This window comes from Hemitrygon akajei, chromosome 7, assembly GCF_048418815.1.
Source record: "Hemitrygon akajei chromosome 7, sHemAka1.3, whole genome shotgun sequence".
NCBI lineage: Eukaryota > Metazoa > Chordata > Chondrichthyes > Myliobatiformes > Dasyatidae > Hemitrygon > Hemitrygon akajei.
In genome coordinates, this window is record NC_133130.1 from 10335457 (window position 1) to 10363349 (window position 27893).

Genomic DNA, 27893 nt, shown 5'->3' on the forward strand with positions numbered 1-27893 from the left:
ATCTGAGTGGGCAGGGTCAGAGTGGTCAGGGTCAGAGTGGCCAGGGTCAGAGTGGCCAGGGTCAGAGTGGTCTGCGTCTGAGTGGGCAGGGTCTGAGTGCTCAGGGTCTGAGTGGTCTGAGTGGTCAGGGTCTGAGTGGTCAGGGTCAGAGTGGGCTGGGTCAGAGTGGGCAGGGTCAGAGTGGGCAGGGTCAGAATGGGCAGGATCTGAGTGGGCAGGGTCAGAGTGGACAGGGTCAGAGTGGTCAGGGTCAGAGTGGTCAGGGTCTGAGTGGGCAGGGTCAGAGTGGTCAGGGTCAGAGTGGTCTGAGTGGCCAGAGTCAGAGTGGTCAGGGTCAGAGAGGGCAGGGTCAGAGTGGGCAAGGTCAGCGCGGGAGCCTGTCAGGGTGGGCAGGGTCAGAGTGGTCAGGGTCAGAGTGGGCAGTGTCTGAGTGGTCAGGGTCAGAGTGGGCAGGGTCAGAGTGGGCAGTGTCTGAGTGGTCAAGGTCAGAGTGGGCAGGGTCAGAGTGGGCAGGGTCAGAGTGGTCAGGGTCAGAGTGGGGCAGGGTCAGAGTGGACAGGGTCAGAGTGGTCAGGGTCAGAGTGGGGCAGGGTCAGAGTGGACAGGGTCTGAGTGGTCAGGGTCAGAGTGGTCAGGGTCAGAGTGGGCAGTGTCAGTGGGCAGTGTCTGAGTGGTCAGGGTCTGAGTGGGCAGGATCAGAGTGGGCAGTGTCTGAGTGGTCAGGGTCAGAGTGGGCAAGGTCAGCGTGGGAGCCTGTCAGGGTGGGCAGGGTCAGAGTGGGCAGGGGAAGAGTGGGCAAGGTCAGCGTGGGCAAGGTCAGATTGGTCAGGGTCAGAGTGTGTAGGGTCAGAGTGGGGCAGGGTCAGCGTGGGCATGGTCAGAGTGGGCAGGGTCAGAGTGGGCAAGGTCAGTGTGGGAGCCTGTCAGAGTGGGCAGGGGCAGAGTGGGCAAGGTCAGCGTGGGCAAGGTCAGATTGGTCAGGGTCAGAGTGGGTAGGGTCAGTGTGGGGCAGGGTCAGAGTGGGCATGGTCAGAGTGGGCAAGGTCAGCATGGTAGCCTGTCAGGATGGGCAGTGTCAGAGTGGTCAGGGTCAGAGTGGGCAGGGTCAGAGTGGGCAGGGTCTGAGTGGTCAGGGTCAGAGTGGGCAGGGTCTGAGTGGGCAGGGTCTGAGTGGGCAGGGTCAGAGTGGGCAAGGTCAGAGTGGTCAGGGTCTGAGTGGGCAGGGTCAGAGTGGGCAGGGTCAGAGTGGGCAAGGTCAGCGTGGGAGCCTGTCAGGGTGGGCAGGGTCAGAGTGGGCAGGGGAAGAGTGGGCAAGGTCAGCGTGGGCAAGGTCAGATTGGTCAGGGTCAGAGTGTGTAGGGTCAGAGTGGGGCAGGGTCAGCGTGGGCATGGTCAGAGTGGGCAGGGTCAGAGTGGGCAAGGTCAGTGTGGGAGCCTGTCAGAGTGGGCAGGGGCAGAGTGGGCAAGGTCAGCGTGGGCAAGGTCAGATTGATCAGGGTCAGAGTGGGTAGGGTCAGTGTGGGGCAGGGTCAGAGTGGGCATTGTCAGAGTGGGCAGGGTCAGAGTGGGCAAGGTCAGCGTGGTAGCCTGTCAGGATGGGCAGGGTCAGAGTGGTCAGGGTCAGAGTGGGCAGCGTCAGAGTGGGCAGGGTCTGAGTGGTCAGGGTCAGAGAGGGCAGGGTCTGAGTGGGCAGCGTCTGAGTGGGCAGGGTCAGAGTGGGCAAGGTCAGCGTGAGAGCCTGTCAGGGTGGGCAGGGTCAGAGTGGGCAGGGGCAGAGTGGGCAAGGTCAGCGTGGGCAAGGTCAGATTGGTCAGGGTCAGAGTGTGTAGGGTCAGAGTGGGGCAGGGTCAGCGTGGGCATGGTCAGAGTAGGCAGGGTCAGAGTGGGCAAGGTCAGTGTGGGAGCCTGTCAGAGTGGGCAGGGGCAGAGTGGGCAAGGTCAGCGTGGGCAAGGTCAGATTGGTCAGGGTCAGAGTGGGTAGGGTCAGTGTGGGGCAGGGTCAGAGTGGGCATGGTCAGAGTGGGCAGGGTCAGAGTGGGCAAGGTCAGCGTGGTAGCCTGTCAGGATGGGCAGGGTCAGAGTGGTCAGGGTCAGAGTGGGCAGGGTCAGAGTGGGCAGGGTCTGAGTGGTCAGGGTCAGAGAGGGCAGGGTCTGAGTGGGCAGGGTCAGAGTGGTCAGGGTCAGAGTGGCCAGGGTCAGAGTGGGTAGGGTCAGTGTGGGGCAGGGTCAGAGTGGGCATGGTCAGAGTGGGCAGGGTCTGAGTGGGAGCCTGTCAGAGTGGGCAGGGTCAGAGTGGGCAGGGACAGAGTGGGCAAGGTCAGCGTGGGCAAGGTCAGATTGGTCAGGGTCAGAGTGGGTAGGGTCAGTGTGGGGCAGGGTCAGAGTGGGCATGGTCAGAGTGGGCAGGGTCAGAGTGGGCAAGGTCAGCGTGGTAGCCTGTCAGGGTGGGCAGGGTCAGAGTGGTCAGGGTCTGAGTGGTTAGGGTCAGAGTGGACAGGGTCTGAGTGGGTAGGGTCCGAGTGGGCAGGGTCAGAGTGGGCAGGGTCTGAGTGGTCAGGGTCAGAGTGGGCATGGTCTGAGTGGGCAGGGTCAGAGTGATCAGGATCTGAGTGGGCAGGGTCAGAGTGGTCAGGGTCAGAGTGGCCAGGGTCAGAGTGGCCAGGGTCAGAGTGGTCTGCGTCTGAGTGGGCAGGGTCTGAGTGCTCAGGGTCTGAGTGGTCTGAGTGGTCAGGGTCTGAGTGGTCAGGGTCAGAGTGGGCTGGGTCAGAGTGGGCAGGGTCAGAGCGGGCAGGGTCAGAGTGGGCAGGATCTGAGTGGGCAGGGTCAGAGTGGACAGGGTCAGAGTGGTCAGGGTCAGAGTGGTCAGGGTCTGAGTGGTCTGAGTGGCCAGAGTCAGAGTGGTCAGGGTCAGAGAGGGCAGGGTCAGAGTGGGCAAGGTCAGCGCGGGAGCCTGTCAGGGTGGGCAGGGTCAGAGTGGTCAGGGTCAGAATGGGCAGTGTCTGAGTGGTCAGGGTCAGAGTGGGCAGGGTCAGAGTGGGCAGTGTCTGAGTGGTCAAGGTCAGAGTGGGCAGGGTCAGAGTGGGCAGGGTCAGAGTGGTCAGGGTCAGAGTGGGGCAGGGTCAGAGTGGACAGGGTCAGAGTGGTCAGGGTCAGAGTGGGGCAGGGTCAGAGTGGACAGGGTCTGAGTGGTCAGGGTCAGAGTGGTCAGGGTCAGAGTGGGCAGTGTCAGTGGGCAGTGTCTGAGTGGTCAGGGTCTGAGTGGGCAGGATCAGAGTGGGCAGTGTCTGAGTGGTCAGGGTCAGAGTGGGCAAGGTCAGCGTGGGAGCCTGTCAGGGTGGGCAGGGTCAGAGTGGGCAGGGGAAGAGTGGGCAAGGTCAGCGTGGGCAAGGTCAGATTGGTCAGGGTCAGAGTGTGTAGGGTCAGAGTGGGGCAGGGTCAGCGTGGGCATGGTCAGAGTGGGCAGGGTCAGAGTGGGCAAGGTCAGTGTGGGAGCCTGTCAGAGTGGGCAGGGGCAGAGTGGGCAAGGTCAGCGTGGGCAAGGTCAGATTGGTCAGGGTCAGAGTGGGTAGGGTCAGTGTGGGGCAGGGTCAGAGTGGGCATGGTCAGAGTGGGCAAGGTCAGCATGGTAGCCTGTCAGGATGGGCAGTGTCAGAGTGGTCAGGGTCAGAGTGGGCAGGGTCAGAGTGGGCAGGGTCTGAGTGGTCAGGGTCAGAGTGGGCAGGGTCTGAGTGGGCAGGGTCTGAGTGGGCAGGGTCAGAGTGGGCAAGGTCAGAGTGGTCAGGGTCTGAGTGGGCAGGGTCAGAGTGGGCAGGGTCAGAGTGGGCAAGGTCAGCGTGGGAGCCTGTCAGGGTGGGCAGGGTCAGAGTGGGCAGGGGAAGAGTGGGCAAGGTCAGCGTGGGCAAGGTCAGATTGGTCAGGGTCAGAGTGTGTAGGGTCAGAGTGGGGCAGGGTCAGCGTGGGCATGGTCAGAGTGGGCAGGGTCAGAGTGGGCAAGGTCAGTGTGGGAGCCTGTCAGAGTGGGCAGGGGCAGAGTGGGCAAGGTCAGCGTGGGCAAGGTCAGATTGGTCAGGGTCAGAGTGGGTAGGGTCAGTGTGGGGCAGGGTCAGAGTGGGCATTGTCAGAGTGGGCAGGGTCAGAGTGGGCAAGGTCAGCGTGGTAGCCTGTCAGGATGGGCAGGGTCAGAGTGGTCAGGGTCAGAGAGGGCAGGGTCTGAGTGGTCAGGGTCAGAGAGGGCAGGGTCTGAGTGGGCAGGGTCTGAGTGGGCAGGGTCAGAGTGGGCAAGGTCAGCGTGGGAGCCTGTCAGGGTGGGCAGGGTCAGAGTGGGCAGGGGCAGAGTGGGCAAGGTCAGCGTGGGCAAGGTCAGATTGGTCAGGGTCAGAGTGTGTAGGGTCAGAGTGGGGCAGGGTCAGCGTGGGCATGGTCAGAGTAGGCAGGGTCAGAGTGGGCAAGGTCAGTGTGGGAGCCTGTCAGAGTGGGCAGGGGCAGAGTGGGCAAGGTCAGCGTGGGCAAGGTCAGATTGGTCAGGGTCAGAGTGGGTAGGGTCAGTGTGGGGCAGGGTCAGAGTGGGCATGGTCAGAGTGGGCAGGGTCAGAGTGGGCAAGGTCAGCGTGGTAGCCTGTCAGGATGGGCAGGGTCAGAGTGGTCAGGGTCAGAGTGGGCAGGGTCAGAGTGGGCAGGGTCTGAGTGGTCAGGGTCAGAGAGGGCAGGGTCTGAGTGGGCAGGGTCAGAGTGGTCAGGGTCAGAGTGGCCAGGGTCAGAGTGGGTAGGGTCAGTGTGGGGCAGGGTCAGAGTGGGCATGGTCAGAGTGGGCAAGGTCAGCTTGGTAGCCTGTCAGGATGGGCAGGGTCAGAGTGGGCAGGGTCAGAGTGGGCAAGGTCAGTGTGGGAGCCTGTCAGAGTGGGCAGGGGTAGAGTGGGCAAGGTCAGAGTGGTCAGGGTCTGAGTGGGCAGGGTCAGAGTGGGCAGGGTCAGAGTGGGCAAGGTCAGCGTGGGAGCCTGTCAGGGTGGGCAGGGTCAGAGTGGGCAGGGGAAGAGTGGGCAAGGTCAGCGTGGGCAAGGTCAGATTGGTCAGGGTCAGAGTGTGTAGGGTCAGATTGGGGCAGGGTCAGCGTGGGCATGGTCAGAGAGGGCAGGGTCAGAGTGGGCAAGGTCAGTGTGGGAGCCTGTCAGAGTGGGCAGGGGCAGAGTGGGCAAGGTCAGCGTGGGCAAGGTCAGATTGGTCAGGGTCAGAGTGGGTAGGGTCAGTGTGGGGCAGGGTCAGAGTGGGCATGGTCAGAGTGGGCAAGGTCAGCATGGTAGCCTGTCAGGATGGGCAGGGTCAGAGTGGTCAGGGTCAGAGTGGGCAGGGTCAGAGTGGGCAGGGTCTGAGTGGTCAGGGTCAGAGTGGGCAGGGTCTGAGTGGGCAGGGTCTGAGTGGGCAGGGTCAGAGTGGGCAAGGTCAGAGTGGTCAGGGTCTGAGTGGGCAGGGTCAGAATGGGCAGGGTCAGAGTGGGCAAGGTCAGCGTGGGAGCCTGTCAGGGTGGGCAGGGTCAGAGTGGGCAGGGGAAGAGTGGGCAAGGTCAGCGTGGGCAAGGTCAGATTGGTCAGGGTCAGAGTGTGTAGGGTCAGAGTGGGGCAGGGTCAGCGTGGGCATGGTCAGAGTGGGCAGGGTCAGAGTGGGCAAGGTCAGTGTGGGAGCCTGTCAGAGTGGGCAGGGGCAGAGTGGGCAAGGTCAGCGTGGGCAAGGTCAGATTGGTCAGGGTCAGAGTGGGTAGGGTCAGTGTGGGGCAGGGTCAGAGTGGGCATTGTCAGAGTGGGCAGGGTCAGAGTGGGCAAGGTCAGCGTGGTAGCCTGTCAGGATGGGCAGGGTCAGAGTGGTCAGGGTCAGAGTGGGCAGCGTCAGAGTGGGCAGGGTCTGAGTGGTCAGGGTCAGAGAGTGCAGGGTCTGAGTGGGCAGGGTCTGAGTGGGCAGGGTCAGAGTGGGCAAGGTCAGCGTGGGAGCCTGTCAGGGTGGGCAGGGTCAGAGTGGGCAGGGGCAGAGTGGGCAAGGTCAGCGTGGGCAAGGTCAGATTGGTCAGGGTCAGAGTGTGTAGGGTCAGAGTGGGGCAGGGTCAGCGTGGGCATGGTCAGAGTAGGCAGGGTCAGAGTGGGCAAGGTCAGTGTGGGAGCCTGTCAGAGTGGGCAGGGGCAGAGTGGGCAAGGTCAGCGTGGGCAAGGTCAGATTGGTCAGGGTCAGAGTGGGTAGGGTCAGTGTGGGGCAGGGTCAGAGTGGGCATGGTCAGAGTGGGCAGGGTCAGAGTGGGCAAGGTCAGCGTGGTAGCCTGTCAGGATGGGCAGGGTCAGAGTGGTCAGGGTCAGAGTGGGCAGGGTCTGAGTGGTCAGGGTCAGAGAGGGCAGGGTCTGAGTGGGCAGGGTCAGAGTGGTCAGGGTCAGAGTGGCCAGGGTCAGAGTGGGTAGGGTCAGTGTGGGGCAGGGTCAGAGTGGGCATGGTCAGAGTGGGCAAGGTCAGCTTGGTAGCCTGTCAGAATGGGCAGGGTCAGAGTGGGCAAGGTCAGTGTGGGAGCCTGTCAGAGTGGGCAGGGGTAGAGTGGGCAAGGTCAGCGTGGGCAAGGTCAGATTGGTCAGGGTCAGAGTGGGTAGGGTCAGTGTGGGGCAGGGTCAGAGTGGGCATGGTCAGAGTGGGCAGGGTCAGAGTGGGCAAGGTCAGCGTGGTCTGAGTGGTCAGGGTCTGAGTGGTCAGGGTCAGAGTGGGCTGGGTCAGAGTTGTCTGGGTCTGAGTGGGCAGGGTCTGAGTGCTCAGGGTCTGAGTGGTCTGAGTGGTCAGGGTCTGAGTGGTCAGGGTCAGAGTGGGCTGGGTCAGAGTGGGTCAGAGTGGGCAGGGTCAGATTGGTCAGGGTCAGAGTGGTCAGGGTCTGAGTGGGCAGGGTCAGAGTGGTCAGCGTCAGAGTGGTCTGAGTGGCCAGAGTCAGAGTGGTCAGGGTCAGAGTGGGCAGGGTCTGAGTGGTCAGTGGGCAGGGTCTGAGTGGTCAGGGTCAGAGTGGGCAGGATCTGAGTGGGCAGGGTCAGAGTGGTGATGGTCAGAGTGGTCAGTGTCTGAGTGGGCAGGGTCTGAGTGGGCAGGGTCAGAGTGGACAGGGTCTGAGTGGGCTGGGTCTGTGTGGTCAGGGTCAGAGTGGGCAGGGTCAGAGTGGGCAGGGTCTGAGTGGTCAGGGTCAGAGTGGTCATGGTCTGATTGGTCAGGGTTTGAGTGGGCAGGGTCAGTGTGATCAGGATCTGAGTGGGCAGGGTCAGAGTGGTCAGGGTCAGTGTGGCAAGGGTCAGAGTGGCCAGGGTCAGAGTGGTCTCGGTCTGAGTGGGCAGGGTCAGAGTGCTCAGGGTCTGAGTGGTCTGAGTGGGCAGGGTCTGAGTGGTCAGGGTCAGAGTAGTCAGGGTCTGAGTGGTCAGGGTCGGAGTGGGCAGGGTCTGAGTGGGCAGGGTCAGAGTGGTCAGGGTCTGAGTGGGTAGGGTCTGAGTGGGCAGGTTCAGAGTGGGCAGTGTCTGAGTGGGCAGGGTCTGAGTGGTCAGGGTCAGAGTGGTCTGTGTCAGAGTTGGCAGGGTCAGAGTGGTCAGGGTCAGAGTGGTCTGAGTGGGCAGGGTCAGAGTGGTCAGGGTCAGAGTGGTCAGGGTCTGAGTGGGCAGGGTCAGAGTGGTCAGTGTCAGAGTGGTCTGAGTGGGCAGGGTCAGAGTGGTCAGGGTCAGAGTGGTCAGAGTGGGCAGGGTCTGAGTGGTCAGAGTCAGAGTGGTCAGGGTCTGAGTGGGTAGGGTCTGAGTGGTCAGGGTCAGAGTGGGCAGGGTTAGAGTGGTCAGCGTCAGAGTGGGCAGGGTTAGAGTGGTCAGCGTCAGAGTGGGGCAGGGTCAGAGTGGGTAGGGTCTGAGTGGGCAGGGTCTGAGTGGGCAGGGTCAGAGTGGTCAGGGTCAGAGTGGGCAGGGTCAGAGTGGTCTGAGTGGGCAGTGTCTGAGTGGGCAGTGTCAGAGTGGTCAGGGTCTGAGTGGGCAAGGTCAGAGTGGGCAGGGTCAGAGTGGGCAGGGTCTGAGTGGTCAGAATGGTCTGAGTGGGCAGGTTCTGAGTGGGCAGGGTCTGAGTGGTCAGGGTCAGAGTGGGCAGGGTTAGAGTGGTCAGCGTCAGAGTGGGCAGGGTTAGTGTGGTCAGCGTCAGAGTGGGGCAGGGTCAGAGTGGGTAGGGTCTGAGTGGGCAGGGTCTGAGTGGGCAGGGTCAGAGTGGTCAGGGTCAGAGTGGGCAGGGTCAGAGTGGTCTGAGTGGGCAGTGTCTGAGTGGGCAGTGTCAGAGTGGTCAGGGTCTGAGTGGGCAAGGTCAGAGTGGGCAGGGTCAGAGTGGGCAGGGTCTGAGTGGTCAGAATGGTCTGAGTGGGCAGGTTCTGAGTGGGCAGGGTCAGAGTGGTCAGGGTCAGAGTGGGCAGGGTCAGAGTGGTCTGAGTGGGCAGTGTCTGAGTGGGCAGTGTCAGAGTGGTCAGGGTCTGAGTGGGCAAGGTCAGAGTGGGCAGGGTCAGAGTGGTCAGAGTCAGAGTGGTCTGAGTGGGCAGGGTCTGAGTGGTCAGAGTGGGCAGGGTCTGAGTGGTCAGGGTCAGAGTGGTGTTCCTGAGGCTCCAGTGAAGAGAAAGCAAAGGAAAGAACAGATCAATTTTTTTCATTGTCTTCTTTATATCTGCTCAGCTTGGACAGTAGAGATGTCAGGCAGGATAGTGAAATGCTCCTCTTGGTAGATGTGGGAAGGCAGGGGAAGTCCAGATTCCCTGGGGTCTACAATGGTGAGAAGAGCATCCAGATGCAGCTTCTAACAAATGGCATTAATGAGCTGGAGCTGAACTGGATGAAGTCCAGATCATTTGGGAGGCTGATGGGGTGATAGATAGAACATATAGAGAGGTAGTTACACTCAAGGTACTGGACACAGGAAACTGGGTGACAGTCAGGAAAGAGAAGGGGTTAAGGAACCAATGCACAGTACGTCTGTGGCCGTCCCCCTCAACAACATGTATATCACTTTGGATACTGTTGGGAGGGAGGATGCAATAAAAATCTTCAGATACATAAAGTGTAAAAGTGAGGTAAAAGTAGATATTGAACGTCTGGAAAATCATACCAGAGAGGTAGTAATGGGGGACAATGAAATGGCCGACAGACTAAATAAGTATTTTACATCAGTCTTCACTGTGGAAGACACTAGTATGGTCGAAGTTCCAGGTGTCAGTGGTGATGAAGTGTGTAAAGTCACCATTATTGGAGAGAAGATTCTTGGGAAACTGCAAGTTCTGAAGGTAGATAAGTCACCTGGACAAGGTACTGTACACCCAAGTGTTTTGAAAGAGGTGGCTGAAGAGATTGTGGAGGCATTAGTAATGATCTTTCAAGAATCACTAGATTCTGGAATGGTTGGGTAAGGCTGGAAAATTGCCAATGTCACTCCACTTTTCAAGAAGGGAGAGAGACAGTTGAAAGGAACCTCTAGGCCAGTTTGTTTGACCTCAGTGGTTGGGAAGATTGTAAGAGTGAGGTTCCAGGGTACTTGGGGGCAGATGATAAAATAGGCTGTTGTCAGCATGAATTCCTCAAGGAAAAATCATGCCTGACAAATCTGTTGGAATTCTTCGTGAGAAATAACAAGCAGGATAGACAAAGGAGAATCAGTGGATGCTGTGTACTTGGATTTTCAGAAGCCTTTGATAGGTGCCACACATGAGGCTATTTAATAATGGTATTACAGGAAAGATTCTAGCATGTATAAAGCAGTGGCTGATTACAGGAGACAAAGAGTGGGGAAAAAAGGGAGTCTTTATTCGTTCAGTCCTGATCAAGAATCTCAGCCTGATACATTGGCTGTACACTATCTTTCTGCCTGTGACTTGGTGTTCCACAGGGGTCTGAGCTGGGACTGATTCTTTTTATTTCATTTGTCATTGATTTGGAATATGAAATTGGTGGCTTTGTTTCAAAGTTTGCAGGTGATATGAAGGTAAGCAGAGAGGCTGGTAGTTTTCTAAAGGGAAAGAAAATACAAAAAATCCGTGGTGCGAAGGGAGCTGGAAGTCTTTCTGCAGGATTCACTGAAGATGAATTTACAGGTTGAGTCTGTGATGAGGAAGACAAATGCAATGGTAGCATTCATTTCAAAAGCAGTATTGTGAGCAGTTTGGGCCCCATTTGTTAGAGAGGATGTAATGAAACTGGAGAGGGTTCAAAGGAGGTTCACAAAAATGATTCCAGGATTGAATGGCTTGTCCTATGAAAGGCATTTGATAAGCTCTGGGCCTGTATTAACTGGAATGCAGAAGAATGAGGAGGGATCTCATCAAAACCTATCGAATAGTGAAAGGCCTTGACAGAGTGGATGTGGTGAGGATGCTTCCTAAGGTGCGAGAGTCTAACACCTGAGGCTACAGTCTCAGAATAGAGGGGCATCCTTTTAGAACGCAGATAAGGAGGAATTTCTTTTGCCAGAGTGGTGAATCTGTGGAATTCTTTGCCACAGGCACTGTGGAGGCCATGCACAAAGCCATAAAGATAATTCTTAATTAGTTCATGTTTATCCAAAATATTTAAATGTCGGGTCCATTCGAAAACCTTCCAATCACTTTTCAAGTGATGTCTCTCTCACTTGCCTATAATTCCCTTGGTCATGCTTAGAGCTTTTTCATTAAACAGGCAATTCCCCAATCCTCTGGTACCTCTCCTGTCACCAACAAAGTTTCAAATACCTCTGCTAGAGCCCCGGCAACTTCTGCACTTGCCTCCCACAGGGTCTGAGGGAGCATCTTGTAAGGCTCTGGGGATTTATCCACACTAATTTGCCTCAGGATTTGGAGAGGAGTTAATTTTATTATTCTCTGAGCATTGAGTGTTTGGATCTCTCTTACTCAAAGGACACTGAAAGCAGAGCCTTTGAATCTTTAAAACAGTAAGAGATGGTCTCTTGATAATCAAAGGGAAGAGAAGTTACTGGGAGGAGATGGGATCTTGGAGTTGCAGTTACAATTGAACCACTATGACCTTAATAAACAATAGGGCAGGTCTGACGGTAAATTGTTAAATTGGTTTATCATCACCACATGTACTGAGGTAGACTGAAGAACATACACACTGTTCACACAGATCAAATCATTACCATAGTGCACTGATGTAGGACAAAATAAACCAATAACAGAGTGCAGAATAAAGTGTGACAGTCACAGAGAGAGTGCAGTGCAGACAGACAATAGGGTAGAAGGTCATAACGGGTAGATTGTGAGTCAAGGGTCTTATCCTACAGGGGATCCTTTCAAGATTCAAGATTGTTCAATTTCATTTCCATTTTACAAGTTGAGGGAGAACAAAATAATTGTTACTCTGGATTTCATACAGCACAAATACAGAAGAGGACAAAGTAAAATAAATATAAATACTTATATAAATAGATTTTATACATCGATTGATCATATGTCCATAAAGTGTTATTAGGTACAGGACTGTCTGTACATAAGGTGACTGACAGGAAATGATAATCAGTGGTGGTTAGGATGTGGAGGGGTGGTTAGTGGGTGGAGGTGTTGATCAGTCTTTCTGCTTGGGGAAGGTATCTGTTTTCGGATCTGGTGGTCCTGGTGTGGATGCTACATAGCCTGCAGCCTGACGGGTGTGGGACAAACAGTCCATGAGCAGGGTGGGAGGGATTCTTCATGATGTTCCTGGCCCTGTTGCAGCACCTTTCTGTATCTGTGTCCTTGATGGAGGGCAGATGATGCTGGTGATGTGTTGGACAGTTTGGACTGCCTGTTGTAGATCTTTCCTGTCCACAGCAGTGCAGTTTCTGTACCGTGCAGTGATGCAGTTTGTTAGGATGCCCCCTACTGTACATCTGTAGAATGACATGAGTATGGATGTGCAAAGTCCAGCTCTCTTCACCCTCCTCAGAAAGTAGAGGTGAAATAGACGAGTAGAGGAGAGTAGAAATAGTCTTATAACAGCGGGGCAGAAGGGCCTGTTCCTACTGCTGATTCATATTAGTGTCTAAGTAAAAGGGTAAAGAGGAAGTAATGGTGTTTATCTAACAGACTTTCAATACTTGATTTATTAGGAAGTACAAGTGTTCATGGAAAACATTCATCAATGTTATATTAAAGAAAGTTACTTACCACAGTAGCATTTGTAGCTGCCTGTGTATTCACCTTGGTTTCAGCTGAAATAAAATGAGAGTTTGTTTGAGGTTTGCTGCACACAAATAATAACTGAAACAAAATCACATTGTGATGAATGGTCTTCTATCCACCCTTATCAAGCGCATTCAGATAGGGGCAGCAAACTGCAGAACATGCCACGTGAAACATTTCCCATCAGAGCCTCCACAGGGGCATGGCAAGCAAGACTCACACGTGACTCAAAGGACAGAATTGATTGTTTTTGTGTTATTCAGGCTGCATCAAGCCTTATTTGGGGAATGAAGGCCAAAAGTGTAAACCATAAGACAGAGGAACAGAATTAGGCTACTCAAATCATCAGGTCGACTTCACCATTCCATCATGGCTGATTTATTATCCCTTTCAACCCTGTTCATCTGCTTTTCTGCACAATCTTTGATGCTATTATTAATCAGGAACATGTTAACCTTCACTTATCTATACCCAATGACTTGGCCTCCACAGCTATTGTATCTGTGACAATAAATTCTACAGATTCATCATCCTCTGCTGAAGGAATTCCTTCTCTAAGGGATATCCTTATATTCTGAGACTGTGCCCTCTGATCCTAGATTCCCATCACAGAAGGAAACATCCTGTCCACATCCACATTATTGAGGCCCTTCAATAGTTGATAGGTTTCAATGAGATCTCCCCTCATTCTTCCAAACTCCAGCAAAGTCTGGCCCAGAACTATCAAACTCTCCTCATACGTTATTATGTTCATGTTTGGAATCATTCTGGTGAACCTCCTCTGGATCTTCTCCAATGTAGTAATTTCTAAGGTAGGAACATGTTCAGCACAACTTTGTGGGCCAAAGGGCCTGTATTGTGCAGTAGGTTTTCTATCTTTCTATCCTTTCTCAGATAAGGGGCACAAAACCGTTCACAATACTCCAAATGTTTCTGTCCAATACCTCATATAATAGCCCAGCATTACATCCTTGCTTTTATATGCTAGTTCTTGCAAAATGAATGCTAATTCATTATGATCACCCTCTGCCGAATGAATTCCTCCTCTGAAGGGATCTTTCTGATCTAGATAATAATGTGGTAAATTGGATCAGCAAGTTTGCTGATGACACTAAGATTGGAGGCATTGTGGACAGCGAGGAAGGCTTTCAATGCTTGCAGAGGGATCTGGACCAACTGGAAAAATGGGCCAGAAAATGTCAGATGGAATTTAATGCAGACAAGTGTGAGGTGTTGCATTTTGGAAGGACAAATCGAGGTAGGACATACACAGTAAATGGTAGGGCACTGAGGTGTACAGAGGAACAAAGGGGTCTAGGAGTTCAGATACATTATTCCCTGAAAGTGGCATCACAGGTAGACAGGGTTGTAAAGAAGGCTTTTGGCATCCTGGCATTCATAAATCAAAGTATTGAGTATAGGAGTTGGGATGTTATGGTGAGGTTGTATAAGACATTGGTGAGGCCAAATTTGGAGTATTGTGTGCAGTTCTGGTCACCTAACTACAGGAAGGATATCAGTAAGATTGAAAGAGTGCAGAGAAGATTTACAAGGATATTGCCCAGTGTTCAGAAGTTGAGTTATAGGGAATGATTAAACAGATTAGGACCTTATTCCTTGGGGTGCAGAAGAATGAGGGGGGATTTGATAGGGGTTTACAAAATTATGAAGGTATAGACAGAGTAAATGTGAATAGGCTCTTTCCACTTAGATTAGGAGAGATAAATATGAGAGGACATGGGTTTAGGGTGAAAAGGGAAAGGTTTAGGGCATAGGTCGGCAACCCGCGGCTCCGGAGCCACATGTGGCTCTTTCATCTCTGTGCTGCGCCTCCCTGTGGCTTTGGAAAATAAATGATGAGTATTTAATTAGAATGTATTTTATGTTAGTTTGTTAGTTTTTGAAATGTAATTCTAAATTTGAAGATTATGGTGATCTTGTACAATCTAAATAAAACGTGTTTTTGTCGCTATTAATATACGTCACCACTGCCAATGCCTGACACCCGCCAGTGCGCGATTTCTTTAATTTTTCGATCCAAGGTAGCTAACTATGGAGAATTCTAAAAAAACAAAAGAGACTGAAGAAAACAGAACGTTTAATGATACGTGGGCAGATTCATTTGCTTTCACTGCTGACGAGACTGGTTTACCGGTATGCTTAATATGCAATGAGAAACTAGCAAACAACAAAAAGTCAAATGTCGCAAGACATTTCCAGAATAAACATGCAGCCTTTGCTCAAAAATATCCGGATGGAGATGAGAGAAAAAAAGCTGTTTCGGAACTGATGCGGAAGGTTGATCTGAGCAAAAATCATTTCAAGAAGTGGATGAAGTCTGGAAAATCAACTACATATGCTAGTTTTGTTGCTGCTCAGGAAATAGTCAGGCACGGGAAGCAGTTTTACAGATGGTGAATATATAAAAGAATCTTTCATTAAGATTTCAGAACATCTATTCACGGACTTTAAAAACAAGAGTGAAATTGTGCAGAAAATCAGGGATATGCCCCTCTCTGCAAAGACTGTCAAAGACAGAACCATAAAAATGGCAGAAGACATCACAAGACAGCAAATTAAAGACATCAATTCAGCTGTGGCCTACTCGATTGCCTGTGACGAGTCTAAAGACAAAGGTGATATTGAACAAATAGCGCTGTTCTGCCGGTATGTAAACTCTGCCGGGCCACAGGGAGAAATGATTGAGTTGATACCTCTAAAAGGCCAAACACGGGGGGAGGACATCTGTGAGGCTGTCTTGAATTGTTTAAGAGCCAAAGGAATAAAGACCACCCACCTGGTGTCAGTAGCTACTGATGGGGCACCAAGTATGACAGGAGCGCACAAGGGTTTTGTGGCTTTACTGCAGAAGTCGCTGGACAGAAAGCTGCTGACTTTTCACTCCATCTTGCACCAAGAGGCACTGTGTGCTCAACAATTTCCTCCAGAATGCACAGAAGTAATGGTTGTTGTCATTCAGATTGTCAATAAAATAATGGCAAAAAGTTTAAATCACCGTCAATTCCGTTTGTTACTGGACGAGCTGGAAAGCGCATATTCTGATCTCCTGCTGCACAACAAAGTCCGGTGGCTGTCCAGAGGGGAGGTGCTGAAATGCTTTGTCGCGTGTCTGGAAGAAGTGAAAACTTTCCTGGGCAGCAAAGGGCTCACCTTTCCTGAGCTGGAACAGCCAGAGTGGCTGGAAAAGCTACACTTCATGGTAGACATGACAGCGCACCTGAACACGCTGAACACAGCTCTTCAGGGGAAAGGACGCACAGCCCTGCACATGTTGGAGGATGTTTTGGCATTTGAGCGCAAGTTGACAGTGCTTGCCAGAGATTTACAGAAAGGCACATTGTCTCACTTCCCCAATTTGAAAGAGTTCAAACAAGCTCACGTCATGATAAATTCGGAGTATTTACATTCTGCAATCATCGCAATGCAAACATCGTTTGGGAAACGCTTCTGTGAGTTCAGAGAGGAAAAAAACACATTATCCTTCCCGGTCACTCCTCTAAGCATCAATCCATCCCTACTGAATACGACTGCATTGGCAGGTGTGAGTCAACCTGATCTTGAGATGGAACTGGCCGACATAGCCGACAAAGACATATGGGTGTCCAAGTTTAGACGCTTGACAGCAGACCTTGAAGATGTTGCCCGTCAGAAGGCCGTTCTTGCTCAGAATCACAAATGGAGTGATATTGAAAACCTCCCCAAACCGGACAAACTTGTATTCAAAACATGGAATGCTATCCCCGACATTTATGTAAACATTAAAAAGTATGCGCTTGGAGTCCTGTCGATCTTTGGATCCACATATGTATGTGAGCAGGTGTTCTCCAACATGAACTTTATTAAAAACAAACATCGTGCACGCCTCACAGATGACAGCTTGCGATCCTGTGTAAAGATGAAGGTGACGTCATACAGCCCTGATGTGCAGACGCTGTGCGCTGAGGTCCAGGAGCAGAAATCCCATTAACCAAGTATGATAAATATTTTAATTGCCTATTATTTTACGTATATTCATATTTTTTCATTGTTCAGTTAAATAGTCCTTTTATTTTTCAGGTTGACAGCTGGCTGACATTATTTTTGGTTTGCTGCTGGCGGACAATTTAAGTTCGGCGTTTTTCATAAATACAAGAAGGACTCAAATAGACATTGAGTATTTTACTTAAAAGTAACCTTCAACCCAACATCTTTTTTTCGGAGTTCAAAATGTTTTTGTTGCATGCAGAAATGTAATTTTGTTTTCTCTGCAGGAGTTCATCGATTTCATAAATGCAACACATTATAGTTTGTTTATACATAGCATAAAGGCAAAAAAAAACGTTGTATGCAGTGTTATTTCATTTTAAATGTCAAACGGGTTTTGTGGCTCCCAGTGTTTTCTTTTCTGTGGGAAACGGGTCCAAATGGCTCTTTCAATGGTAAAGGTTGCCGACCCCTGGTTTAGGGGAACATGAGGGGGAACTTCTTCAATCAGAGAGTGGTGGGATTGTAGAATGAGCTGCCACCTGATGTGGTAAATGTGGGCTCACTCTTAAGTTTTAAAAATAAATTGGATAGGTACATGGATGGGAGAGGTTATGGACTGAAGGGTTATGGACTGGATGCAGGTCAATGGGATTAACGGAATAATATTTCAGCACAGACTAGAAGGGCTGAATGGCCTGTTTTCCATACAGTAGTGTTCTACGGCTCTATGGTTCTAATATTGCATTTCGCTTCTTCACCATCGACTTAATCTGCAAGTTAACCTTTAGAGTATCCCAAACAAGGACTCCCAAGTCCCTTTGCACCTCTGATTTATGAATTTTCTCCCATTTAGAAAATACTCTATGTCTTTATTTCTTCTACCAAAGTGTATGACCATACATCATGTGTCTAAGTCTTTTTGTAGCCTTCCTGCTTTTTCAACACTACCTGCCCCTCCACCTATCTTTGTATTATTCTCAAACATTATCACAAAACCATCAATTCCATTATCCAAATTGTTGACAAATAGTATCATGTGTAAAGAATCAATCCCAGTACCAACCCCTGTGGAACACTATTCATCACCGGCAGCCAATCAGAAAAGGCCCCCTTTAGTCCCACTCTGCCTTCAGCAGTCAGCCAATGCTCTATCCGTGTCCTGTAAGACCATGGGCTCTTATCTTACTTAGCTTGTGTGCAGCACCTTGCAGACTAATTCTTCTGGGCAAAGCTGATTTCAGTTGTCTTTTCAATTGGGAGTAAAGGATTCGTCGAAGAAATTATTGTATGTCCTTTAGTTTGCTCAGAATCACAGGTGTGAGTTCAACCAAGGTCAAGTGGATGAGAATTTGAAAGTCTTTGCTCGTATTGGTCTTGGTAAAATTCTGCATTAATTCAACCATAAAAATGACCACCTTTAGGCAATTTGAATGAATTGAGAATTTTTTTAAGTCAGCTCAAAACTGATGGTATGCCAGTCTGTGTCAGTAGACAGAATGCACAGTGCACTCTAGCAGACCGTACTCTGGTTTGAAACAGTTGTTGAGTGCTTACATTTCGATTGTTTGGATACAGGATCTGATTGGAATTGAGGCAATAGTGTAGAGATTGTCACTCCATATCTATCGCTCGGTATGGTCTGTGTGTACGGGTGTCCATTATTTAGGACGACGTTGCAATGAATTTTCTTTAATGTGGCTTGTGAATCTTTACCCTTCTCTATTTCAGCGGTTAAGGAATGTTTATTTGTCTGCATATATTAAAGAGAAGTGAAAAGGCAGGACTGGAGTTGACGTTGAGGATGATAAAACAATTGATTACTCCCTTGTCCTGCACTGGGAATCATTGTTGAACATAATTATCATGTGAAGTAATTCCCAATCTGAGAACTGAAATGAACTTTTTACCTGTAACATTGGCATACACTGTGTTCTGATCTTCAATAGAGCACCTGGGGAAACAGTGAAGAAGATAATGTTAATGAATTAGTTATATGACAAATGTTAATGTCTTAAAAACAACTTGACAACTTTATGAGAAGTTAAAGAGGTCAGATTATCTTTTCCTGTATAATGCAGTTTTGTGAAAGTAATGGTTGTCTGTTTCCTGTCAGTTTTAGTACTCCTGATGGAGTTAGACCATAAGACCATAAGATACAGGTGCAGAGGTAGGCCATTTGGCCCATCAAGTCTGCTCCATCATTCAATCATGGGCTGATCAAATTTTCCAGTTATATCCATTCCCCTGCTTTCACCCCATACCCTTTGATGCCTTGCCTAATCAAGAACCTATCTCTGCCTTAAATACACTCAATTACTTGGCCTCCACAGCCACTCATGGCAACAAATTCCACAGATTTAGCATCCTCTGACTAAAGTAATTTCTCCACATCTCAGTTCTAAAAGGACATCCTTCAATCCTGAAGTTGTGCCCTCTTGTCCGAGAACCCCTACCATGGGCAATAACTTTGCCATATCTAATCTGCTCAGGCCTTTTAACATTTGGAATGTTTCTATGAGATGTGCCTTCATTCTCCTGAACTCCACGTAATACAACCCAAGAGCTGCCAGGTATTCCTCATGCAGTAATGCTTTCATTCCTGGAATTATTCTCGTGCATCTTCTCTGAACCCTCTCTAATGTCAGTATAGCCTTTCCAAAATAGAAAGCCCAAAACTGCACACAATGAAGTGTGGTCTCACAAGTGCCTTATAGAACCTCAACATCACATCCCTGTTCTTGTATTCTATACCTCTTGAAATGAATGTCAACATTGCATTTGCTTTCTTCATGACCAGCTCAATCTGGAGGTTAACCTTCAGTGTATCTTGCACAAGGACTCTCAAATCTCTTTGTCAAGTCAAGTCACTTTTATTGTCATTTCAACCATAACTGCTGGTACAGTACATAGTAAAAATGAGACAACGTTTTTCAGGACCATGCTGCTACATGACACAGTACAAAAACTAGACAGAACTATGTAAAAAACAACACAGAGTGAGAAAAAAAACAACTACACTAGACTACAGACCTACCCAGGACTGCATAAAGTGCACAAAAAAGTGCAGGCATTACAATAAAAAATAAGCAGGACAATAGGGCAGTAGGGTGTCAGTCCAGGTCTGGGTATTGAGTAGTCTGATAGCTTGGGGGAAGAAATTGTTACATAGCCTGGTTGTGACAGCCCGAATGCTTTGGTACCCTTTCCCAGACGGCAGGAGGGAGAAGAGATTGTATGAGGGGTACATGGAGTCCTTCATAATGCTGTTCACTTTACGGATGCAGCGTGTAGTGTAAATGTCTGTAATGGCAGGAAGAGAGACCCTGAAGATCTTCTCAGCTGAATTCACTGTCTGCTGCAGGGTCTTGTGATCTGAGATGGTGCAATTTCCGAACCAGGCAGTGATACAGCTGCTCAGGATGCTCTCAATACAACCCCTGTAGAATGTGATGAGGATGGGGAGTGGGAGATGGACTTTCCTCAGCCTTCGCAGAAGGTAGAGACGCTGTTGGGCTTTCTTTGCTATGAAGCTGGTGTTGAGGGACCAGGTGAGATTCTCCACCAGGTGAACACCAAGAAATTTGATGCTCTTAACGATCTCTACCGAGGAGCCATCAATATACAGCAGGGAGTGGTTGCTCCATGCCCTCCTGAAGTCAACAACCATCTCTTTTGTTTTGTTCGCATTCAGAGACAGGTTGTTGGCTCTGCACCAGTCCATTAGCCACTGCACCTCCTCTCTCTGTAAGCTGACTTGTCGTTTTTGCTGATGAGACCCACCACGGTCGTGTCATCAGCGAACTTGATGATATGGTTCGAGCTGTGTTTTGCAGCACAGTCGTGGGTCAGCAGAGTGAACAGCAGTGGACTGAGCACGCAGCCCTGGGGGGTCCCTGTGCTCAGTGTGATGGTGTTGGAGATGCTGCTCCTGATCTGGACTGACTGAGGTCTCCCACTCAGGAAGTCCAGGATCCAGTTGCAGAGGAAGGTGTCCAGAACCAGTAGGCTCAGCTTTCCAATCAGTTTCTGAGGGATGATTGTGTTGAATGCCAAACTGAAGTCTATCAACAGTATCCGAACGTATGTGTCTTTTTTGTCCAGGTGGGTTAGGGCCAGGTGGAGGGTGGTGGCAATGGCGTTGTCTGTTGAGCAGTTGGGACTTCTTTGCCCATTCCCCTAAACTGTCTAAGTCTCTCTGCAGGCTCTCTATTTCCTCAACACTACCTTACATGCCATACATTGTAAAAACATCAGTCCTAACACCGACCCCTGCAGAACTCCACTGGTAACTGCCAGCCAGCCAGAATAGGATCCGTTTATTCCCGCTCTCTGTTTTCTGCCGCCCAGCCAATGCTTCGCCCACACTAGTAACTTCCCTGTAATTCCAAGGGCTCTGATCTTGCTAAGCAGCCTCATGTGTGGCACCTTGTCAAAGCCCTTCTGAAAATCCAAGTACACTGCGTCTGCTGCATCTCCTTTGTCTATCCTGCTTGTAATTTCCTCAAAGAATTGCAGTTTGGTTTGTCAGGCAGGATTTTCCTTTCAGGAAATCATGCTGGCTTAGGCCTATCTTGTCATGTGCCTACAGGTACTCCATAATCTCACCTCTAACAATCGATTCCAAAAATTTCCCAACCACTGATGTCATGCTAACAGGTCTATAGTTTCCTTTCTGCTGCCTCCCACCCTTCTTAAATACTGGAGTAACATTTGCAATTTTCCAGTTATCCAACACAATGCCAGAGTCTATTGGTTCTTGAAAGATCATTGTTAATGCCTCTGCAATCTCTACAACTACTTCCTTCAGAACCCGAGGGTGCATTCCAGCAGGTCCGGATTTATCCACCCTCAGACATTAAGCTTCCTGAGCACCTTCTCATTCGTAATTTTCAGACAGACAGACAGACAAACATCTGCATATACTTCACTTCCTTGACACTCTTGAATGTCCAGACATCTTCCACTGTGAAGACTGATGCAAAATACTGTTACGTACCCGTGACACGTGACAGTGGTACCCTTGTCACGTGACTGGGATTGGAGTTATACTGGACTTGAGGTAATGGTCTTGTGATGGTGGAGTGACGTCATTTTCCCGCCAGTAGAGGTCATGTGACAGGTTTTTTTTACAGGTTATAAAAGGAAGACCCACCCTGTCAGGTGGGGCAGTTCGTGGCTAGATTTGCTAAGCTGACTTCATGTCACTGCGTGATTTAATGTGATGACGCAGTTTAGTTGAAAAATGAAGTTTTATATAATGCCTAAAGTTTAAAAGGTCATTGCCGGCGGTTTCTTTGCTGGTGGAGAGTGAAATAGAATTTGGAAGATAAAGATCAGGAGAATCGATTTTCGAGGTGGATCGGTTTCGACCTTATTTGATCCTCATTCGGAAGGATTTCGTTGACTGTTCTCGTGTTAATCTCCGCTGGGATAGCGGGAGATTGTGGACAGAGTGTGGAAGAAGAGGTTAGTGCCATTAAACCATTACGTTTCATAAAAGTATTCGTGGGAAAGTTCGACGCCGGGAATCGAAGGACAACGACGTGGAAGAGAATTTAAATCACCTTAAAAAGTCTCTCCTTTTAAATGGACTGTGAGCTTTTGAACTTTCGGCATACCGCTTTAAAGAACTGTTTTTTTTCAATACCGCTTTAAAGAACTTTTTTTTCAATACCGCTTTAAAGAACTTTTTTTTCAATACCGCTTTAAGAACTGTTTGAATTGCAACGCTATTAAGAACTGTGAATCTGCTGCACAGCAGCTGAGTTCCGGTTAAGCTAGTGTTTGTTTACTTTTGGGGGGTTTGTTTTCAGTGTTTAATAAATGTGTTATTTGTTATAAAAACCCTTGCCTAACTCATATATATTTATTGTTGCCTGAATACGTAACAATACGCATTCAGTTCCTCTGCCATCTCTGTGTCTCTCATTACAATATCTTCAGAATCATTTTGCATTAGTCCTATATCTACCCTCGACTCTCTTTTACCCTTTATATACTTAAAAAAGTTTTTAATATCTTCTTTGATATTAGTCCCAGCTTCCTCTCATAATTTATCTTTTCATTCCGAATGACCTTCTTAGCTTCCTTCTGCAAGTTTTTAAAATCTCCCCTATCCTCTGTCTTCCCACCAGCTGTGGCTTCCCTGTGTGTCCTCTCTTTGCTTTTACTTTGGCTCCGAGTTCATTTGTCAGCCAAAGTAGTGTCCTCCTTACATTTGAAAATTTCTTCTTATTTGGGTTACTCTCAACCCCAATGCATGATACAGCAGGGTTACCAGGATTAAGATAGGAATGGACTGGATGATTTCAATAAAAGGGGAGATCCTGCAGATGATGGAAATCCAATGTTATACACAAAAAATACTGGAGGAATTCAGAAAGTCAGGCAGCAGCTATGGAGAGGAATGAACTGTTGACATTTCAGGATGAGACATTTCATCAGGACTGGAATGGAATGGGGAAGACACAAGAATAGAGAGATGGGGAGAGCGGAAGGAGGACAAACTGATAGTGGAGGTGAGGTATCAGCTGGTCAACCCATGTACTTGGTCAGCACAGAGGCTGATGTTAATATGGGTATATTGGATAGAGTCTTACTGTACAGAAACAGTTCCTTCAGCCCACCCTGTACATACTGACCCATCTCTTCATCAATTCCATTTCCAGCCCTTTGTTGATGGTCCCAGTAATTCAAACACTCATTGATATTCTTCTCAATGGGAGTGTAGTAGTGAGCACAACACTTTACAATACCATCGACGTCGGTTCAATTCCCGCCATTGCCTGTAAGGAGTTTGTACTTTCTCCCCATGACTGCATGCGAATCATCCAGGTGCTCTGGTTTCCTCCAACTGTCCAAAGACATACTGGTTGGTAGGTTATTTGGTCATTGTAAATTGTCCTGTGATTAGGCCTGGGTGAGATTGGGGATTGAGCGTGGCACAGCTCGAAAGGCCAGAAGGGCCTATTCAGATTCAGATTCAGTTTATTGTCATTTAGAAACCACAAATGCAATGCAGTTAAAAAATGAGACAATGTTCCTCCAGAATGATATCACAAAAGCACGTGACAAAACAGACTACACCAGAAAATCCACGTAACGTTTGGCAATCCCCAATCCAGAGTCTGGAGAGGCTGCTGCATATTAATATCGCACTACCATCTTAGCACGTTCCCCAGAAAGGAGCTCCAAATCCACCAAACAAACAAGACCAAAAACTGAAGCTACAAGACCTGCACAAAACCACATAGTTACAACATATAGTTACAACAGTGCAAACAATAGCATAATTGATTAAAAAAAACAGACCATGGGCACAGTAAAAATAGTCCAAAGATGTTAAAGGACTATAAGTTCAAAAGAAATCACCACACAGTTTCCACAAGTCCCCAGGGTCCTGACAGACTCGCCATCCCACACTGGTGGCAGAAGGGAATACCTCCGCTATGGACTTCCACGGCGCTGCCCGACTCAGCCTCGCAGACGCAGAACACAGTGAAAGCTCCGTCAAACCCAGCCTCGCAGACGCAGCACACACCGAAAGCGACCTGACCGCAGCGGACTCCAAGTCCGTCAAACCTCCAAGCCGACGACCATCTCCTCCGGCACAGCTTCTCCGAGCACCATCCTCTGCCGAGCATTTTAAGATGGCCCCGCCAACAGCCATCGGCAATGAGACCCCGAGGACTGGGGGTCTGTTCTTCCCAGCAGAGTCCCGGACCTCACAGCAGCAGCAGCAACGAAGAAGGTCTTCCTGGAGATTTCCCGATGTTCCTCCATGCTCCCACGTCCGTTTTCAATCGATTATGATTGCGCAATTCTGTTCCGTATCTCAATAAATAAATAAAATGTTGTGAGAGGCTCTTCCTCCACCACTCTCTCAGGCAGAGCATTCCAATCTCCAGCTGCCCTCTGGCTGGAAAGGTTAATTTTATATCCCACTAAAATGTCTCAGCCGGAAAAGTTGATGGTTTATTCCTCTCCATAGATGCTGCCTGACCTGCTAAGATCCTCCAGCATTTTGTGTCCCTTCTTTCTGTCACACAAGTTATTGTCTGTCTCTCAAGGGAAAACAAATCTAGTCTTTCCATTCTTACCCCACAACTGAGGCGATAATATCCTGGTAATATCCTAGTGAACCTTCTCTGTACTTTTTACATCAATGTCCCTCCATTCCTCAATACTTGTTAGTGTCCTCACATTCATTGCGTATGCCCCACCCTTCTCCTGATGTTCCAAAATGAAGCATTCAATTCCATCTACCATGGCACTGCCCAGACGGCCTGCTGATCAACATTCCTTACCTTCCACACTGCCAAATTTGAGTCAAGTGCTAATTCCAGCAGTTTCTGTTCAGCAGAAGATGGCAAAGGTAAAGCAGCATTGATAATGATGGGACTGAGACACACGTGGAGATATTGGAGAAAAGGAGCAAAACAGCCTAACTGACTGGCTTTAGGGAGTGGTGATCCTCACAGGGACACAGGGAGATGGGAGTAGACTCTCACATGGTGGATTGGATAGTGGACTACTTGACAGATAGACCTCAGTATGTGCGGTTGGGAGACTGTAGGTCTGACACGGTGGTCAGTAGCACAGGAGCGCCGCAGGGGACCATGCTCTCTCCGGTCCTGTTCACCCTGTACACATCAGACTTCCGATATAACTCGGAGTCCTGCCATGTGCAGAAGTTCGCTGATGACATGGCCATAGTGGGGTGTGTCAGGAATGGACAGGAGGAGGAGTATAGGAAACTGATACAGGACTTTGTGATATGGTGCAACTCAAACTACCTGCGTCTCAATATCACCAAGACCAAGGAGATGGTGGTGGACTTTAGGAGTTCTAGGCCTCATATGGAGCCAGTGATCATTAATGGAGAATGTGTGGAGCAGGTTAAGACCTACAAGTATCTGGGAGTACAGTTAGACGAGAAGCTAGACTGGACCGCCAACACAGATGCCTTGTGCAGGAAGGCACAGAGTCGACTGTACTTCCTTAGAAGGTTGGCGTCATTCAATGTCTGCAGTGAGATGCTGAAGATGTTCTATAGGTCAGTTGTGGAGAGCGCTCTCTTCTTTGTGGTGGCGTGTTGGGGAGGCAGCATTAAGAAGAGGGACGCCTCACGTCTTAATAAACTGGTAAGGAAGGCGGGCTCTGTCGTGGGCAAAGTACTGGAGAGTATAACATCGGTAGCTGAGCGAAGGGCGCTGAGTAGGCTACGGTCAATTATGGAAAACCCTGAACATCCTCTACATAGCACCATCCAGAGACAGAGAAGCAGTTTCAGCGACAGGTTACTATCGATGCAATGCTCCTCAGACAGGATGAAGAGGTCAATACTCCCCAATGCCATTAGGCTTTACAATTCAACCGCCAGGAGTAAGATATGTTAAAGTGCCGGGGTTGATTGTATTTAATGTATTTAAGTAAACTACTTAAGAACTTTTTAAAAGCTATTATTAATGCTTTTTGAGAGAGTGATTTAGATGCATATCATATTTTTACTGAGTTAAGTATTGTATGTAATTAGTTTTGCTACAACAAGTGTATGGGACATTGGATAAAATGTTGAATTTCCCCATGGGGATGAATAAAGTATCTATCTATCTATCTATCTATCTATCTATCTATCTATCTGACTTTTACTCGTTTTCACCTTGTATCTAAATAAACAAAACGAACAAAAACGTCCTTAAATCAGACATGCCTGTATTAAATATTCATTCTTAGAGACCTAGTGAAGGGAGTTCACTGTCACGTTCAATTGCTACAGTTTGTCCAGTGAACAATTTATTTCATGTGAGGTGATCTGGGGTTCAAAGCCATTGACAATGAAGGAATGACATCGTATCTCCAAGTGAGGGTTGTGTTGGCCCTCTGCTGACATTCCATGTGCTCGATGTCCTTCTGGGTGACAGAGGTCAGGGCTTTACACAAGAGCTTTCAAAGGAAGTGATGAAGGGATCAGCAGTGGAAAGAGTGAGCAGCTTTACGTTCCTCGGTATCAGCATCTCAGAAGGTGGCAGCATGGTAGCACAACACTCTCCCCATGATGGTGTGAGCTTCCTCTGGATGCTCCTGATTCCTCACACAGTCTAAAGACGTACCGGTTGGTAGGGTAATTGGTTCTTGTAAATTATCCCATGAATAGGCTAGGGTTAAATTTGGGGGTTTGCTGGGTGGCATGGCTCAAAGGGCCAGAAAGGCTGATTCCACATGGTAGCTCAATAAATAAAACATCTATCTGTGGCGCAACACATCATGAAGTGGACAGATCAGCAAAAGTAGGAGTTTGAGGAGATTTGGTACATCACTGAAAGCTCTTGCGACTGTCTACAGATGGACGGTGCAGTGCATTGTGACTCGTTGTACAACAGACTGATGAGAGGTTCCAACACACACATTGCAAGAGGGTTGTAGACTCAGCCAGCTGGGGAACAGAACCGTCCCCGTCATCGAGGACTATTAAAGAGGCAGGGCCTCAAGAAGGTGGCATCATCATTCAGGACCCTCACCATCCAGACATCCCCCGGCTTGTGAAATCCATCATTCAGGACCCTCGCCATCCAGACATCCCCCTACTTGTTACCACCGTCAGGGAAAATCAGAATCAGGTGTAATGTCACTGGCATGTGTCATGAAATTTGTTGTGTTGTGGCAGCAGTACATTGTAATATCTAATAATTATAAACTTAATTACAATAAGTATATATATATAAAATTTGAAATTAACTAAGTTGGCAAAAACAGAACAAAAAGAATAGTGAGGTACAATTCATGGGTTCACTGTCCATTCAGAAATCTGATGGCAGAGGAGAAGATGATCCTGAAATGTTGAGTGTGTGGCTTCAGGCTCTTGTACCACCTCCTGTCATGAGTTCTTTGGGCCTGCGTGGTGCTAGAGAGCGTTGGGCTCTGAGGTTTCGTAAGCACTTGAATTGGTTAATTGTTGTTTAATGAAACTCTATAATCACTTCGAGTTCCTTGTGTTTTACTTGAACAAACTGCTCTTTGTAAGACTGTTTCCTGGTTAAAGTTAGGGATTCAGAAATGGTTTCTAAAGTCTGCCATCAGATTTCTGAATGGTCTATGGACACTGTTTTGTTATTCATTGTTTCAACCTTTTTATTTTGAATTTACAGTAATTTTATGTGTTTGCACTGCATGCCAACCAATATTGACCCTTCCATCAGTGACCCAGTTTCAGCCACTCTCTCGGGCAATGTGTTCTGGTACTCCCGCTCTCTGGTTGAAGAGGCCCTGGCATATCCCCTCTGAGTCTCTTCCTCCTCACCTTGTCCATGTTCTCAAATTTTATCTACCCCTGATATGGGGATGAGTTTTCTGCAGTCTATACTCTGTCTATGCTCCTCATAATTTTACACACTTCAATCATCCCCCTTGAGCTCCTGGCCAAGGGAGACTAGACTCGGCTTCTCCTGTCTCTCCTCATAACTGAACTGATTCATCCCAGACAACATCCTAGTGGAACTTCTGTGTTCTATGACTGTTTCATTCAGATTCAATTTGTTTTCCTTTGAATGTTTGATTCAGTATTGTTGAAATAAGATTCATAATAAAATTTTACTTACCCTTCTGGTGTTAATCTCTTTTGAAAACATGCCCATTTTTTCACATAGCATATTACTGTTACTAAGATGCAGAATAAAAGGATGAGTATGAGGATACTGGCGAGAATACTGGCCAAGACTTTCCAAGACCCACCTTCATCTGCTTCTGAAAA

At 48.9% G+C, this 27893-nt stretch overlaps 1 protein-coding gene across 1 annotated transcript in view; it reads right to left on the reverse strand.

The window, feature by feature from the left end:
* Window positions 1-27893, reverse strand: part of LOC140729955 (uncharacterized) — a 74023-nt gene that overhangs the window by 16879 nt on the left and 29251 nt on the right. Inside the window, exons 3-5 of the mRNA XM_073050126.1 lie at window positions 27742-27886; window positions 18052-18095; window positions 12143-12186 (exon numbers count right to left, since the gene is read on the reverse strand). Of these exons, the coding sequence (XP_072906227.1) occupies window positions 12143-12186; window positions 18052-18095; window positions 27742-27886 (233 nt within the window). The remainder of the gene's footprint in view (window positions 1-12142; window positions 12187-18051; window positions 18096-27741; window positions 27887-27893) is intronic.